General features: G+C 39.1%; 1 protein-coding gene across 9 annotated transcripts in view; it reads right to left on the bottom strand.

The window, feature by feature from the left end:
• RPRD2 (regulation of nuclear pre-mRNA domain containing 2) overlaps window positions 1-16,438 on the bottom strand; it is a 104,386-nt gene that overhangs the window by 48,941 nt on the left and 39,007 nt on the right. For all 9 annotated transcript variants that reach the window (XM_043576144.1, XM_043576149.1, XM_043576147.1 and 6 more), the window contains exon 2: window positions 6,965-7,094. In XM_043576144.1, coding sequence (XP_043432079.1) covers window positions 6,965-7,094 — 130 coding nt within the window. The remainder of the gene's footprint in view (window positions 1-6,964; window positions 7,095-16,438) is intronic.

Genomic DNA, 16,438 nt, shown 5'->3' with positions numbered 1-16,438 from the left:
GTATCAGGTGCTTAGTGAATATTTGCTAACTGACTGAATGGAAGACTAAATAATAGGTCAACTTAAGGAAATAATAAGCATTTAATCAAAAACCTTGAAGTTTAGAAATTAGATGAAGATAGATTTTACCTCTAAAAACTTGCTACTCTGTATCTCCTAAAATAATCTCCATTTATACAACTTATCTTTTTTATTTGCCTATAACAAATATTTTCCCTAGTGTGTCACTTGTCATTAATTTTATGGTGTCTTATATAATGCAGAGCTCTAATTCTGATGTAATTAAATTCATAAATATTTTATTATCAGTTCTTTGTGTCTTTATAACAGCTTTTTAACCATTAGAGTCATAAAAGTAGATTTGTTTCTAACATTTTTCTAATTATAAATTTTTTTTTAATGTTTATTTATTTTTGAGAGAGAGAGAGAGAGAGAGAGAGAGAGAGAGAGCAAGTAGGGGAGGGGCAGCAAGAGAGGGGGAAAGAGGATCTATAGCAGAGAGCCTACGGTGGGGCTCAAACTCATGAACTGTGAGATCATGACCTGAATCCAAGTCAGATGCTTAACCAACTGAGCCACCCAGGTGCCCGTGTTTCTAACATTTTAAAAGTTTTGTTTTATACACTAAGACAATTTATTTGGGATATATTTGTGTGTAAGGTATAGAAAAACATTTAACATTTAATTTTATTTTTCCTGCACGGAAAGCCTACGTTCCAAACTCACTTATTGAAGAGTTCATTTTTCCCCCAATGATTTGTAATGCACTTCTACCATTACAACTTCTCCCACATATGTATAGTTCCATTTCTGGGCTTTCTGTTTTGTTCCTTAAATCTATCCTTACACGATACTACATTCATTTATAATTACTATAGTCAAATAATAAATCTTGATGTTTCGTAAGTTAAGTCCTACTCACTGCTAACCAACAGTCTTGGCTACTTCTAGACATTGACTCTTCTATATGAACTTTAGAATCAGTATAACAAGTTTCTTTAAATGTCCTATTGGGATTTTTATTAAAGTGTACTATACTTACATGCTATTACCTTTTGTAACAGTTTATAATTTTCTCCAGAGAAGTCTTAACACCCTTTTATTCTAGATAACCAAATATGGCTTTATAACTTTTGTTACTGTTATGAATGTTTTTCTATATTTTTTGGTTGGTTATTTCTGACATATTGAAATAACCTATTGATTCCTAGATGTTGATTTGTACCCAGCAACCCTGCTAAATCCTTTTTAGCCCTTGGATTTCCTATGAAGGTAATCGCAAAGTCTCCATATATCTTTTTACAGTTTTATGATCCCACTGGTTACATTCTATAATTCTTTAACAACTACAAATTAGATTTACAAAGTAAGTATAAAGCAAATACCAGGGGAACCTGGGTGGGTGGCTCAGTCAATTAGGCTTCTTACTCTTGATTTTGGCTCAGGTCATGATCTCAAGAGTTCTTGAGTTTGAGCCCCATGTGGGGCTCTGTGCTGATAGTGCAGAGCCTGGTTTGGATTCTCTGTCTCCCTCTCTCTTATCTCTCCCCTGCTTGCACTCTCTCTTTTAACAACAAATTACAAATTGCAATGCAAGCATGACAACATATAAATTGTTTTCATTTTATCAAGCCTATAATACTTACTATTCAATTATTTCACCATTTTTCATCTAAATTACTGAAAATATTTTTCACAGCATATGGTGAAATCATTAGTGCCTTCACTTGATGCAAATAATTATGTATATATTAAAGTCATATTTAATCTGTTCTCATTAGCTTCTGATAAAGTAGTATCATCTCATGCCAAAATATGCAATCACCAAAAAAAACAAAAACAAAAAACCCCACACCAAAAAAACACACCAAAAAATGCAATCACAAACACATTAACACAGCTACTGAAAATGAGTTACAGAATTGCTATAAAATATTCATACAGGGGCATGGCCAATTTTCTTAAAAAAATTTTTTTTAACATTTATTTTTGAGAGACAGAGACAGAGCATGAGACGGGTAGAAGCAGAGAGACAGAGAGGGAGACACAATCTGAAGCAGGCTCCAGGCTCCAAGCTGTCAGCACAGAGCCCGATGTGGGACTCAAACCCATGAACCACGAGATCATAACCTGGATTGAAGTTGGACACTTAACTGACCGAGCCACCTAGGCAACCCAGCAATTTTCTTAATGTTAGGTGCTGACTTCCTTAGTGATTTCCTTGTATTTCTTCTATCTGTGGGATGGCTTGATAGAATCCATTTTATTAATACCAACAAATAGTTGTTTCATACCCCATGTGTAAGCCAAAAGGGCATGCTCATAGGTCTGACCATTCTTGGAGTTACTTTCTTCAAATTCACCAAACACCAGCAGCAACAATCAGGACAGCACAGTCAGCCTGAGATGTACCTGTAATTGTGTTTTCTATAAAGTCTGTGTCCTGGAGCATACTGAGGATCACATAAGACTTGCTGTCTTTAATTTTCACAGGGAGGTATCAATGGTGATGCCATGGTCACATTCAGCTTTCAATTTATCGAAGATCCAGGAGTACTTGAAGGAGCCCATTCCCATAAAAGCAGCTGCTTTCTCATATTTTTCATCCCATCACATTTGTGATCAAGTGGCCAGCAGTGGCAGACTTGTTTTCCAACAACAACCAGTGTTGATATAAATCCTCTCCTTTACCATTCTGGCTTGGCTTTAGCGGTGGTTTTCATGACACTTGTGTTCGGGTGGCAAACCCATTGCAAAACAGGGAGATGTTCTTATGGAAAGATTTCTGACTGCTGATCGAATTTATTCGGTGGTTATAGGATTATTAAGTCCTCAATTTTTTCTTTGAGCCATTTTAGTTACTTGTATTTTTGATGAACTTAACCATTTTGTCTAAATTTCCAAATTCACTGGAATAAAGCCGTTCCTATTATTCTTTTATGGTCTGGAACATCTGTAATCATACCCACCTTCTACATTCTTTTTTCAAAGTTTTATTTATTTAAGTATTTACTCTACACCCCACATGGGACTCAAACTCATGACCCCAAGATCAAGAGTCATATGCTCAAGCGACTGAGCCACCCAGGTGTCCCCAATTTCCTATCTTAAAGTAGTTTTGTATCATTTATTATCAGTATTCTCATCTGCAAAATGAAGATAATACTTTTTGCCTCTAATTATATTATATAATTGGTTTGAGAGTCAAAGAATAACAAACATGGAAAGGAATGTGTTAAATTATATACTAATATAAAAATATTTTTAAAAGAAGGGTCACAACAGTGATTTGGTAACATTAATTTGTTAATAATAATCACAGCAGTAATCGTTATTGTCAACCTCAACATCACAGCAGCAACTAACACTTATTAAGTGTTCATTATATGCCAGTGGCTTTTCTAAGCACTCTCTCTATGTAATATTAACTCATTTAGTTCCCATGCTCTATGGGGTGGGTACTATTATTGGCAGATTTATACAGATAAGAATATACAGATAAAAAAACTGATGCTAATTTATTTTTTTTATGGGTTTGATGTGGAAACCCACTAGTTTTATTTACTTTTCTTTTTCAAGTTTTTATTTAAATTCCAGTTCGTTAACATTTAGTATAATATCGGTTTCAGTAGTAGAGTTTTGTGATTCATTCACTTACATACAACACCCAGTGCTCACCACAAGTACCCTCCTTAATACCCATTTAGCTTACCCACTTCCCACCTCCCCTAAATTGAGGCTAATTTATATTGCCTAAAGTTATATAGCTGGAAGGTGGCAGAACCAGGATTCAAACCCAGGTACACTGGTTCCAGAGCCTATAGTGTTAAATCATCATAGCCTGAAGTGAATGAAAAGGATATCAGACACTGAGAAAGTAGTTAGAAGAATATCATAATAATATAAATACATCAAATAGAGATGATAATGGGAAATTTAAAGGCAGAGAGAAAAGGAGGGAGAAACAGGAAAATAATCAGCCTCTGGTAACTAAGAAATGTAGAGACAAGAATTTAAATTACTAAGGGGCCATTATAAGATGAAAAACTGTAAGTAAGACATTTTTAAATTTTTTTTTTTTCCCCAACGTTTATTTATTTTTGGGACAGAGAGAGACAGAGCATGAACGGGGGAGGGGCAGAGAGAGAGGGAGACACAGAATCGGAAACAGGCTCCAGGCTCTGAGCTGTCAGCACAGAGCCTGACGCGGGGCTCGAACTCAGGGACCGCGAGATCGTGACCTGGCTGAAGTCGGACGCTCAACCGACTGTGCCACCCAGGTGCCCCAGTAAGACATTTTTAAAAAAATGAAAAAAAGGGGCACCTGGGTGCTGGTTGAGCATCTGACTCTTGATCTCAGGTTGTGATCTCACAGTTTGTGAGATCAAGCCCCCTGTGGGGCTCATGCTGACAGTATGGAGCCTGCTTGGGATTCTCTCTGACCCCCTCCCCTGCTGGTCCTCTTTCTCTCTCTCTCTCTCTCTCTCAAATAATCATTTAAAAAAATGAAAAACTGTAAGTTAAGTTTAGGCGGACTATACTGTAAAATAGAAGTAACAGGTGGCTGGGTGTCTGGGTGGCTTAGTCTATTAAGTGTCCAGCTTCAGTCCAGGTCATGATCTTGCAGTTCATGAGTTTGAGCCTCATATCGGGCTCTGTGCTGACAGCTCAGAGCCTGGAGCCTGCTTCGGATTCTGTGTCTCCCTCTCTCTCTGCCCTCCCCCCACTCACACTTTATCTCAGTCTCAAAAATAAATAATATTAAAAAAATTAACAACAACAAAAACAAATAATCCAGTGAAGAAATGGGCAAAAGACATGAATAGACCCTTCTCTGAAGAAGACATCTAGATGGCCAACTGACACGTGAAAAAATGCTCAATATCACTCATCATCAGGGAAATAGAAATCAAAACCACAATGAGATACCACCTCACACCAGTCAGAATGGCTAACATTAACAAGTCAGGCAACAACAGATGTTGGTGAGGAGGCAGAGGAAGAGGATCTCTTTTGCATTGCTGGTGGGAATGCAAGCTGGTGCAGCCACTCTGGAAAACAGTATGGAACTTCCTCAAAAAATTAAAAATAGAACTACCCTATGACCCAGCAATTACACTATTAGGTTATTTATCCAAGGGATACAGGTGTGTTGTTTTGAAGGGGCACATGCACCCCAATGTTTATAGCAGTGCTATCAACAACAGCCCAAGTGTGGAAAGAGCCTAAACATCCATCGACGGATGAATGGATAAAGAAGATGTGGTATATACATACAATGGAGTATTACTCAGCAATCAAAAAGAATGAAATCTTGCCTGTGCAACTACGTGGATGGAACTGGAGGGTATCATGCTAAGAGAAAATAGTCAGAGAAAGACACGTATCATGTGACTTCACTCATATGAGGACTTTAAGAGACAAAACAAATGAACATAAGGGAAGGGAAGCAAAATTAATATAAAAACAGGAAGGGGGACAAAGCATAAGAGACTCATAAATATGGAGAACACAGGGTTACTGGAGGGGGGGGGGGGATGGGCTAAATGGGCATCAAGGAATCTACTCCTGAAATCATTGTTACACTATATGCTAACTAATTTGGATGTAAATTAAAAAAAAGAAAATTAACAACAAAAAAAAGAAAGAAATAGGGGACTAAGAGTCAGAAAAAAATCTCAATTCTATTCTCACCTCTTTTACTAAATTGACATTTTACTTTTGGGCAATTTCTTAACTGCACTGGGCTTCAGTTTTCTCATTTTGTAAAAAGAAATAATAAAATTCAATATGCTTCTCTGCAAAGTTAGTCACCGTGAGTTGCAAATAACATTTGTATAACAATTTTGAATTTATAACCTATTTCTACACAAACTGTGGGAGATCAAGAATCACACACTCTACTGACTGAGCCAGCCAGGCACCTCTATTTTATGTACTCTGACGTGGGTATAAATCTGTATTACACAGCACATTCAAGTAGGACCAAAATAAACACCTCAACTTAATAATCCAAAGGAAGGAAAAGGGATCGTTCTGTTTTTAATGGGTTAATACTAACAAATGGATCGGTAATATGCAATAGTCACATTATTTATACAAGCATATAATACTATGCTAGTCAATATATAATTTGAGTTAATATTTAACTATTTTGATTGTTCCATATAATTGTTTATCCTCCAGTTGGGTGTGTACGCCTCTTAAACCAAATAAACAACTTGCAAATATGGGTGAAACACCAGGAAAACACTATTAATACAGAGTAAAAGTAAGATCAAATGTTAAGTATTCCATACTTTGGGAAACACTGCATACAATTTCACTAAGGATAGAATAAATCAATACAAGGTTGGGAATAAATATTTCCATATCTCTTTAATTACACAGATGTCATAGAGGGTGCAAGATTTCAAAAAGACTGAAAGAAGAAAGGAAATGTGTAAAAGAATATGGAAACAGAAGAAACAGTTGGAAAGTACTCCCAACCAAAGAATATGACCAAGAAATATATATGGTCAAGGTAGTAAAGAGGGAGAGAGTAAATAACAAACAAGCTTTCAAAAAGGGAAGAAAGAAGGGCGCCTAGATGGCTCAGTTGGTTAAGGGTCTGGCTTCGGCTCAGGTCAAGATCTCAGGGTTCGAGAGAGAGCATCAGGCTCTTAGCTGTTGGTGGAGAGCCTACTTCAGATCCTCTGTCTCCCTCTCTCTGTGCCCCTCTCCAACTTGTTCTCTCTCTCTCAAAAATAAATAAAAACATTAAAAAAAAAAGAGAGAGAAGAAAGAATGTTTAAAAGAAAAATATGTGTATTAGTGGGAAAGTTACATGAACAATTTGAGCAAAATATCCTTCGGTCTTTAAGCATGTAGAATTATTAACAATTCTTACTAACAGGTAAAAAGGTGAACTAAAATTCGTAATTTTCTAAGCTTAGATCCCAAAAAGCAGTAAGAATTTACTTACTTCACTAGAGCAGCTGCTTCAGGAAGGACATCAGCAAATGATTCACGGAAAATGATTGCGTTTTTCCTTTTGCAGTTCTGGATGACATCATTAGCAAGGTAGAAGAGATTCAAACGGTGGGGATAGGCAGCTAGAAATGACAAAAGACAATAAATTAAACCAAATGAGTCAAATTACACTTAGTTCAATTATTCTAAATACAGTATTCTCAAACTGTGTAAACTATTATATGGGTGTACAACAGATAAACAGAAAAATGAACTAATGGATCAACTTATTGAAATTGGTACCTAAAAACCTTGACTACTTCAGGTTAATTTTCTGTTCAAGGTGCTCCTTGGGTAGATTTCCATTTCACTTTGTAGATGTTTGGCACTAAAAACCTCATTATCTCTGGAAAAGCTAAAATGAAATTGTTCTCCGGAAGCTCAGCTAACTGCAAATACACCAGGGTTAATGGAAAGAGTATGGGCTTTAGAACCACCCGGAATGTGACCTTAGGCAAACTGCTTAACCTCCTCTACATTATTATTGTAGATAGACTCTTTTTTTTTTTTAATCAACTGGTCCACATACTACTCAGATACACCTAAATCCTGCTATCTGCTACTTACAGCACTAGGTCCTAGGACATAAGTAATTTGACCACACACCTAGATCAAGTTTTTCAAAGGCCAAATCAATCTGCCTTCTAGAACCTCAAGCAAAACCACCCCAAGTTTCATTATATCCTAGACAAGTTTAATGTCCTTTTGGATGATCCATCACATTTTCTAGTCTTTCAATATCTTATCTTAAATTCAGTGACCTCCAAGAACCACTCTTCTGTGCATTTTAAAATCCCCTTTTCTGACCACAGCCTCCTACTCCCCTTCTATCTGTTCATCAAGATCTAAGTTCTATATTTTCTCTAACTTTAGTCACTTTTTTTTACTCAATTTTTTCTCTATCAATTCCACAGTCTTTGATCTATTATTTAAACCATTCTTTTATTAAAACGTTCATTTTCGGGGCGCCTGGGTGGCTCAGTCGGTTAAGCGTCCGACTTCGGCTCAGGTCACGATCTCGCGGTCCGTGAGTTTGAGCCCCGCGTCGGGCTCTGTGCTGACTGCTCAGAGCCTGGAGCCTGTTTCAGATTCTGTGTCTCCCTCTCTCTCTGACCCTCCCTCGTTCATGCTCTGTCTCTCTCTGTCTCAAAAATAAATAAACGTTAAAAACAATTTTAAAAATAAAAAAATAAAAAACGTTCATTTTCTTTTCCTTTTCTTCCCTAATCTAGCCTTTCCATCACATGCATTCAACAAAATCCTAAATCTGGATCAATCTAAATACCTTTACTGCACCTTTATTTCTGCTCCTGGATTGTGCTGGAGAAAAATCATACCATCAGGAGGACTGAAACCATATAAATCTAATCTCCTTCAACTGGGCCCTTGCCACTACAATGCTACAGTGCTTCCACATGTTCTTTTTTTTTTTTTTTGGTAATCTTTATTTTTGAGATTGAGAGTATGAGCAGGGGAGGAACAGACATAAATAAAGGGACACACAGAATCTGAAGACGCTCCAGGCTCTGAGCTGTCAGCACAAAGCCCAACATGGGGCTCGAACTCAAGAACAGTGAGATCATGACCTGAGCCAAAGTCAGACGCTTAACCGACTAAACCACCCAGGTGCCCCTGCTTCCACATGTTCTTAATCAGCATCCTCTTTCATCTGTTAAGAGTGATTTCAAATTTTTACCACTCTTCTCAAGCCCCCTGTTTCACCACATTCCTTCTCACTCTCAACAGATAAGTTTATATGCTACTCTACAGAGAAAGCAGAAGTCATTAGATGGAAATTCTGTTTTCTCAAAAAATGTATCCATATTTAAACCCAACCAAATCAACTTACCTGAGTCAGTTAAGATCTTTTAGATTCAGGTATCTAAAAGAGTCCTCACTGTCTCCACTTTAACTCCTGTAACTATACGAGAGACTTTTTTTTTTTTTTGCTGTGCTTAAAATATGCAATCTACTATGCTTAAGAAGTTTACACAAATTCTTATGTGTAAATCTTATGTGTAAAATTTATGCTATCTCATTTATGTTGCCACCAAACAGCAATTACCAAGGTTACCAGTAAATTCCAAATTATTAAACCCAATGAAAAAATTTAAAATGTTACTTCATTGTGGCTTCTGGCACAATGTTATGGTAATGTTATGGTAATTCCTCTTTCCATTTCTGTCACAGCCACCTTCCTGGTTTTCCTACCTCTCTGGTTCCTTCTCCATATAGGCAAATATCTACATATATGTGCAGATAGACTGCTCCATCCATGACCATCCTCCTTTAAATGTTGAAGCTCCCCAGGGTTCTCTCCTGAGCACTCTTCTCAATTCACCCATGGCACGATGTTTTAAGATTTCAGGTTTTAAGTCAGATAGTTTGCTCCATTCCTGACTTTGTCGCTTATCAGCCTTGGGGTTTTTTACACTACTTAACTCTCCTATATTACACTTTCTTTTTCTTTGTAAAATGACAACTTCATAGAGTTGTTATAAGAATTAAATGAAGGGGTGCCTGGGTGGCTCAGTTGGTTGAGCATCCGACTTTGGATCAGGTCATGATCTCATGGTTGAATTCAAGCCCTGTGTCGGGCTCTGTGCTGACAGCTCAGAGCCTGGAGCCTGCTTTGGATCCAGTGTCTCTGTCTCTCTCTGCCTCTCCCCGATTGATGCTCTGTCTCTCTCTCTCTCTCTCTCTCTCTCTCTCTCTCTCTCTCTCTCTCTCAAAAATAAAAAGAAAATAATTAAATGGAACAATGTATGTAAAGCATTCAGGACAGTGCTTAGCACACAGAAAATGGAATGCTACCTGCAAAACCGTCCACTTGTACCACTTTAACTCCCACCACTTATGCATCAATGACTCCCATGTCCACAGATACCAACCCTGGATTTCCCTTTATCAGTCAATGCACACACCCACGTCCATGTCTCAGAGGCACCTTGAGCTTGATTTTTCAATATTTTATTACTAATCTTCCTCCTCTTCTGTTACTGCTCTTGTATTTAGCCAGAATTTTAGCAACATTTTTGGACTCTTCCTACTCCATAGGAGACCCTCACCATATTTGAAAGTCTCCAAGTCCAGCCAATTTTTACTCCAATAATATTTGTCAAAGCTTTCCCCTCTTTTCCTTCTCTTCTTCCTGTTGCTCTTTGCTGGCTTCATCACCTTTTACCTGGACTACTACTGCAGTACCCTCCTAACTGGTACCTTGCCTCTAGACTTAGTCCCCTCAAGTTCACTCTCTCAATTGCTAAATTTGCTTCTCATTATCTAATTGTCTCCCATATCGAATCTGTCAACGACTTCCAACTGCTCACTGGAAAATGCCTAAACACCGTGGTCTTCATTTATGATCTGGATCTTACCTTCTCTTTCAGTCTCATCTCTTCCCCTTCAAAGTTCTATCTTTAAGGAAGAACTCACAGTTCCCAGAAACCTTGCACATGCGCTCACTCTCTCTCTCTCTCTCTCTGAATTTTCCTTTTCTAGGAGAACCCATCCTAAATATCTTGTGTTTTCTACTCATCCATGGGAAAAAGTCCAAAATTTTAAATTTAATTCATGACAGATTCTGGTCTCCCCCCATCTTATCTCTACTTCTTCCCCAAACAAACCTCCCCAAACTATTTTAATGCAATTTCTTCTCAATGTAAAACCTACACTCTATAGTCAAATCACTATTGAAAGTCAGAAGAATGAGAAAAATTGGCTGAGGTAGCCTGAGAAGATGCCTAAAGGCAGTGGGATTTGAGAAGACCCATCCTGAATGCTTTCCAAACCCTCCGCAGAGTTCTTGCTTACTTGTTTTCTTTAGGTGTTTACTGACCTTAAAGGTGCAGTTTACTGACCTACAATTTGTTCTCATCATCAAGCCCCTCCTCCTACCCTTGTCTTACCACCCATTTCAACAGGCTAATTCCTTTCCCTCCTTCAACTCTCAGCTTACATATGACATCTTCCATGAAGCTTCCCCTGACTCCGTAAGATAAGGCCTTTAGTACATCCTGAATCCATACCTGTCATGCATTTATCACATTGTAGTGTACTTCTCTGCAATTTCCACTAGAGTATAAGCTCCCCAAAGGCTGGAATTCTGTCTTGTTTATTGCTAAGTCCTCAATGACTAATTGAGTGTGTGGCGGGTGCTTAAATAATATATGTTAAATGTCTGATGAAGAAGTTGTATTTTTGTAGGCAGGAAGAGTTTTCTATGTGCTAGACATTTTCAAAGATGATACAAATATTTACTTAATTTATTTTTAGAGAGAGTGAGTGTGAGCAGGAGACAGGGGCAGAGGGAGAGAAATAGAGAATATTAAGTAGGTTCCATGCTTAGCACAGAGCCCGATGCAGGACTCAGTCCCTCAACTCTGGGATCATGACCTGAACTGAAATCGAGAATCAGACACTCAACAGCCTAAGCCACTCAGGCACTTCAAGATGACACATATATTAACTGATATCCTTACAACAACCCTATGAGGTTGGTACTATTAGCTGCATTTAACAGATGGAATGGCATGAACTGTCCAAAGTATGAAGTAAGTAAGTATTGAAGCTGGAATTTAAATTCAGACAGTCTGGGGGCACCTTGGTGGCTTAGTCAGTTGAGCATCTGACTTCGGCTCAGGTCATGATCTCACAGCTCATGGGTTTGAGCCCCGCGTCGGGCTCTGTGCTGACAGCTCAGAGCCTGGAGCCTGCTTCGGATTCTGTGTCTCCATATCTCTCTTTGCCTCTCCTCCACCCCTCCCCCTGCCGCCGCACTCTGTCTGTCTGTCTGTCTGTCTGTCTCTCTCTCTCTCTCTCTCTCAAAAAGTAAGTATTGGGGTGCCTGGGTGTCTCAGTCGGTTAAGCGTCCGACTTCGGCTCAGGTCATGATCTCACAGTCCGTGAGTTCGAGCCCCGCGTCGGGCTCTGTGCTGACAGCTCAGAGCCTGGAGCCTGCTTCCAATTCTGTGTCTCCCTCTCTCTCTGACCCTCCCCCATTCATGCTCTCTCTGTCTCAAAAATAAATAAACATTAAAAAAAATTAAAAACAAAAAAAGTAAGTATTAAAAAAAATTAAATAGAGGGGCACCTGAATGGCTCAGTTAAGCACCCAACTTCAGTTCAGGTCATGATCTCACGGTCCATGAGTTTGAGTCCCATGTCAGGCTCTGTGCTGACAGCTCAGAGCCTGGAGCCTGCTTCAGATTCTGTTTCCCCCTCTCTCTGCCCCTTCCCTGCTCATGCTCTGTCTCTATCTCTCAAAAACAGGTAAACGTTAAAAATAAAAATTAAAAAAATAATAATATTTTTAAATACATACAATCTGGCTCCAAAGTCTATATTCTTAATCACTACTGATTTCTTTTTTTTTTTAATTTTTTTTATTTTGGGGGGGGGGGTACGAGCTGGGGAAAGAGACAGAGGGAGAGAGAGAGAATCTCAAGCAGGCTCCATGCCCAGCTCGGAGCCTGACATGGGGCTTGATCCCATGACGGAGAGATCATGACCTGAGCCAAAACCAAGAGTCAGACGCTCAATCAAGTGAGCCACCTAGGCGCACCAATCACTACCTACTTCTATTTGTGTCTCAGACCAGGACATGGGTTTGGCTGGAAGAACAGTGGGAGAATAGGCAGAGATGACAAATTCTGATGGTTACTATATATTGAGCTAAGAAAGTTTTAACCCTTATTTTGTGGCTAACAAAGACCATGAAGTTTTTATAAAAAAGGGTGTGTTAGAAAAAGCTGCAGGTAATTTTATTGTTTGAAATAATAAAAAGAGCTAATAACACAGCAAGAAAGCAACCAGACAAATCTATAAAGTGAGATATTCTGCAGGGCAACTGGCCCAATCCATTAACAAATCGGTGGCATATGGACTTCAAGCTGTATTACAAAGCTGTATATAATCATCAAGACAGTATGGTACTGAAACAAAAACAGACATTGATCAATGGAACAGAAGAGAGAACCCAGAAATGGACCCACAAATGTATGGCCAATTAATCTTTGACAAAGCAGGAAAGAATATTCAATGGAATAAAGAGTTTCTTCAGCAAGTGGTGCTGGGAAAACTGGACAGCAACATGCAGAAGAATGAATCTGGACCACTTTCTTACACCATTCACAAAAAACTCAAAATGGATGAAAGACCTAAATGTAAGACAGGAAGCCATCAAAATCCTCGAGGAGAAAGCAGGCAAAAACCTCTTTGATCTTGGCCGCAGCAACTTCTTATTCAACATGTCTCTGGAGGCAAGGGAAACAAAAGCAAAAATGAACTATTGGGACCTCATCAAGATAAAAAGCTTCTGCACAGCAAAGGAAACAATTAGCAAAACTAAAAGGCAACGGACAGAGTGGGAGAAGATATTTGCAAACGACACATCGGATAAAGGGTTAGTATCCAAAATCTATAAAGAACTTATCAAACTCAACACACAAAAAACAAATAATCCAGTGAAGAAACGGGCAAAAGGCATGAATAAACACTTCTCCAGAGAAGACATCCAGATGGCCAACCGACACATGAAAAAATGCTCAACATCACTCATCATCAGGGAAATACAAATCAAAACCACAATGAGATACCACCTCACACGTGTCAGAATGGCTAACATTAGCAACTTAGGCAACAATAGATGTTGGCGAGGATGCGGAGAAAGAGGATCTCTTTTTGCATTGCTGGTGGGAATGCAAATTGGTGCAGCCACTCTGGAAAACAGTATGGAGGTTCCTCAAAAAACTGAAAATAGAACGACCCTATGGCCCAGCAACTGTACCACTAGGTATTTATCCAAGGGATACAGGTGTGTTGTTTCGAAGGGGCATATGCACCCCAATGTTCATAGCAGCACTATCAACAACAGCCAAAGTATGGAAAGAGCCCAAATGTCTATCAATGGATGAATGGATAAAGAAGATGTGGTATATATATATACAATGGAGTATTACTCAGCAATCAAAAGGAATGAAATCTTGCCATGTGCAACTACGTGGATGGAACTGTAGGTTCCATGTTAAGTGAAATTAGTCAGAGAAAGACAAATATCATATGACTTCACTCATACAAGGACTTTAAGACACAGAACAGATGAACACAAGGGAAGAGAAGCAAAAACAATACAAAAACAGGGAGGATGGCAAAATATAAGAAACTCTTAAATATGGAGAACAAACAGAGGGTTACTGAAGGGATTGTGAGAGGGGGGATGGGCTAAATGGGTAACGGGCACTAAGGAATCTACTCTTGAAATCACTGTTGCACTATATGCTAACTTGGATGTAAATTTTTAAAATTAAAAAAAGTAAATAGAAAAGGCAAAACAAAACAAAAACAAATCAGTGGCATAAAACGTAGTGGAGAGATGAAGGGTCTCAAGAGACAAAATAATCTGATGTAATTAATTTGTGTTCCTGAACTGCACAAAGGTTTGGACTAATCATCTGTAAATGACATTTCTGGATAAACTAAAGAAATCTGAATTCTGGGATTAGATAAAATGAAAATTTACTGAAAAAGAAATTAGAAAAAAAAAAAAAACATCAACTGCTCAATACCTAGCAGACTATGGATGAAATAAGAACTCTGGTAATTAAAACTTTTTTAAAATAAAGAGTCAACCTTTAAAAAAAAACAAAAACAAAAGCAGGGGTTCCTAAGTGGCTCAGTCGGTTAAGTGTCTGACTTTGGCTCAGGTCATGATCTCATAGTTCGTGGATTTGAGTCCTGCATCAGGCTCTGTGCTGACAGCTCAGAGCCTGGAGCCTGTTTCAGATTCTGTGTCTCCCTCTCTCTCTGCCCCTCCCCAACTCATGCTCTGTTTCCCTCTGTCTCAAAAATAAACATTAAAAAAAATAAAAAAATTAAAAAACCCCAGTAATTACAGTGATTTCATGTTAGGAAAAAAAAAATCAGTGAAAGAGATCAGAAAGGATATGGAATTAAGGTTTTTTTTAATTTTTTTAATCTTTATTTTTTATTTTTGAGAGAGAGACAGAGAGACAGAGAGACAGAGTGCCGGTGGGGGAGGAACAGAGAGATACAATATGCGAAGCAGGCTCCAGGCTCCGAGCTGTCAGCACAGAGCCAGATGTGGGGCTCCAACTCACAAACCGTGAAATCATGAACTGAGCTGAGGTTGGACGCCCAACCGACTGAGCCACCCGGGCGCCCCAACTAGTTGTCTTGAAGTAATCTGCATTTCAGCCTGGAACTTTCTTTGAACTGCAGACTCAAATATCCAACTGCCTCCCCAACACCTCCCCTTGCATGTCTAATTCACAGTTTAGCCTCAACATGTGACCTTCCAATCTCTTCCTCCGAACTGTCTCCTCCTATGGTCTTCTCATCTCAGTAAATGGCATTTCTTCTGGTGGCTTTTTTCAGCCAAAAATCTTGAGTCACCCTTGACTCCTCTTCCTTTTTAAAAATGTTTATTGGGGCGCCTGGGTGGCGCAGTCGGTTAAGCGTCCGACTTCAGCCAGGTCACGATCTCGCGGTCCGCGAGTTCGAGCCCCGCGTCGGGCTCTGTGCTGACAGCTCGGAGCCTGGAGCCTGTTTCGGATTCTGTGTCTCCCTCTCTCTCTGCCCCTCCCCTGTTCATGCTCTGTCTCTCTGTGTCTCAAAAAAATAAATAAACGTTAAAAAAAAAAATTAAAAAAAAATGTTTATTTATTTATTTTGAGAGAGAGAGAGTGCATGCTCCCAACACGAGAGCGGGCGGGCGGGGGGGGGGGCAGATAAAGAGTGAGGGAGAGAGAATCTCAAGCAGGCTCCATGCTGTCAGCACAGGGCCCAGTGAGGGGCCCAATCCCACAAACCAGTGAGATCATGACCTGAGCCAAAATCGAGTCAGATGCTTAACTGTCTGAGCCACCCAGGCTCCCTTCTTTCTCTTTCATATTCTACATCCAAAGTCACAATACAGATCTCATTAATGCTATCTTTAGGAAGTTACAAATGTGGAAGGGGGGAAGATTAGAATAAACCCTGTTATGTTGGGACTGTAACTGGAGTCTTGGTATAAACCTCATAGTTATATACAGAACTATAGAGGGAAGAAATGTCTGTGTATACATGTGTGTGTGTATACATACAACTATTTCCTAAATCTTTCCACGGAAAGGCCTAGAAGTGATAATATCCCAGTATCTAATATCTAGATCTTGGTTTCAGAGAACCAGGGCTTCTTGGAGAAATGGCTGATTGGAGGCCAGGAAAGAAGGTTCAAGAGCTTGGAACACCTTGAACCAAAGTAAAAAAGTGCTCAAAGAATGATGTCAAAAGGACATAGGCTCTACCTTCAAGGGGTTCCTGCTGGCCAACTCTATGGAATGGACAAGTGCCAAGTGCCAAAATCCGTAATAGTAAAGGATTATAACCACTGAATAAAACAGCAATCCATGAATACATATTGAAA

Source organism: Prionailurus bengalensis, chromosome C1 (assembly GCF_016509475.1).
Source record: "Prionailurus bengalensis isolate Pbe53 chromosome C1, Fcat_Pben_1.1_paternal_pri, whole genome shotgun sequence".
NCBI classification, from domain to species: domain Eukaryota; kingdom Metazoa; phylum Chordata; class Mammalia; order Carnivora; family Felidae; genus Prionailurus; species Prionailurus bengalensis.
Note: the sequence above shows the minus strand (reverse complement) of the source record. Positions and strands in the feature narration are given on the sequence as shown.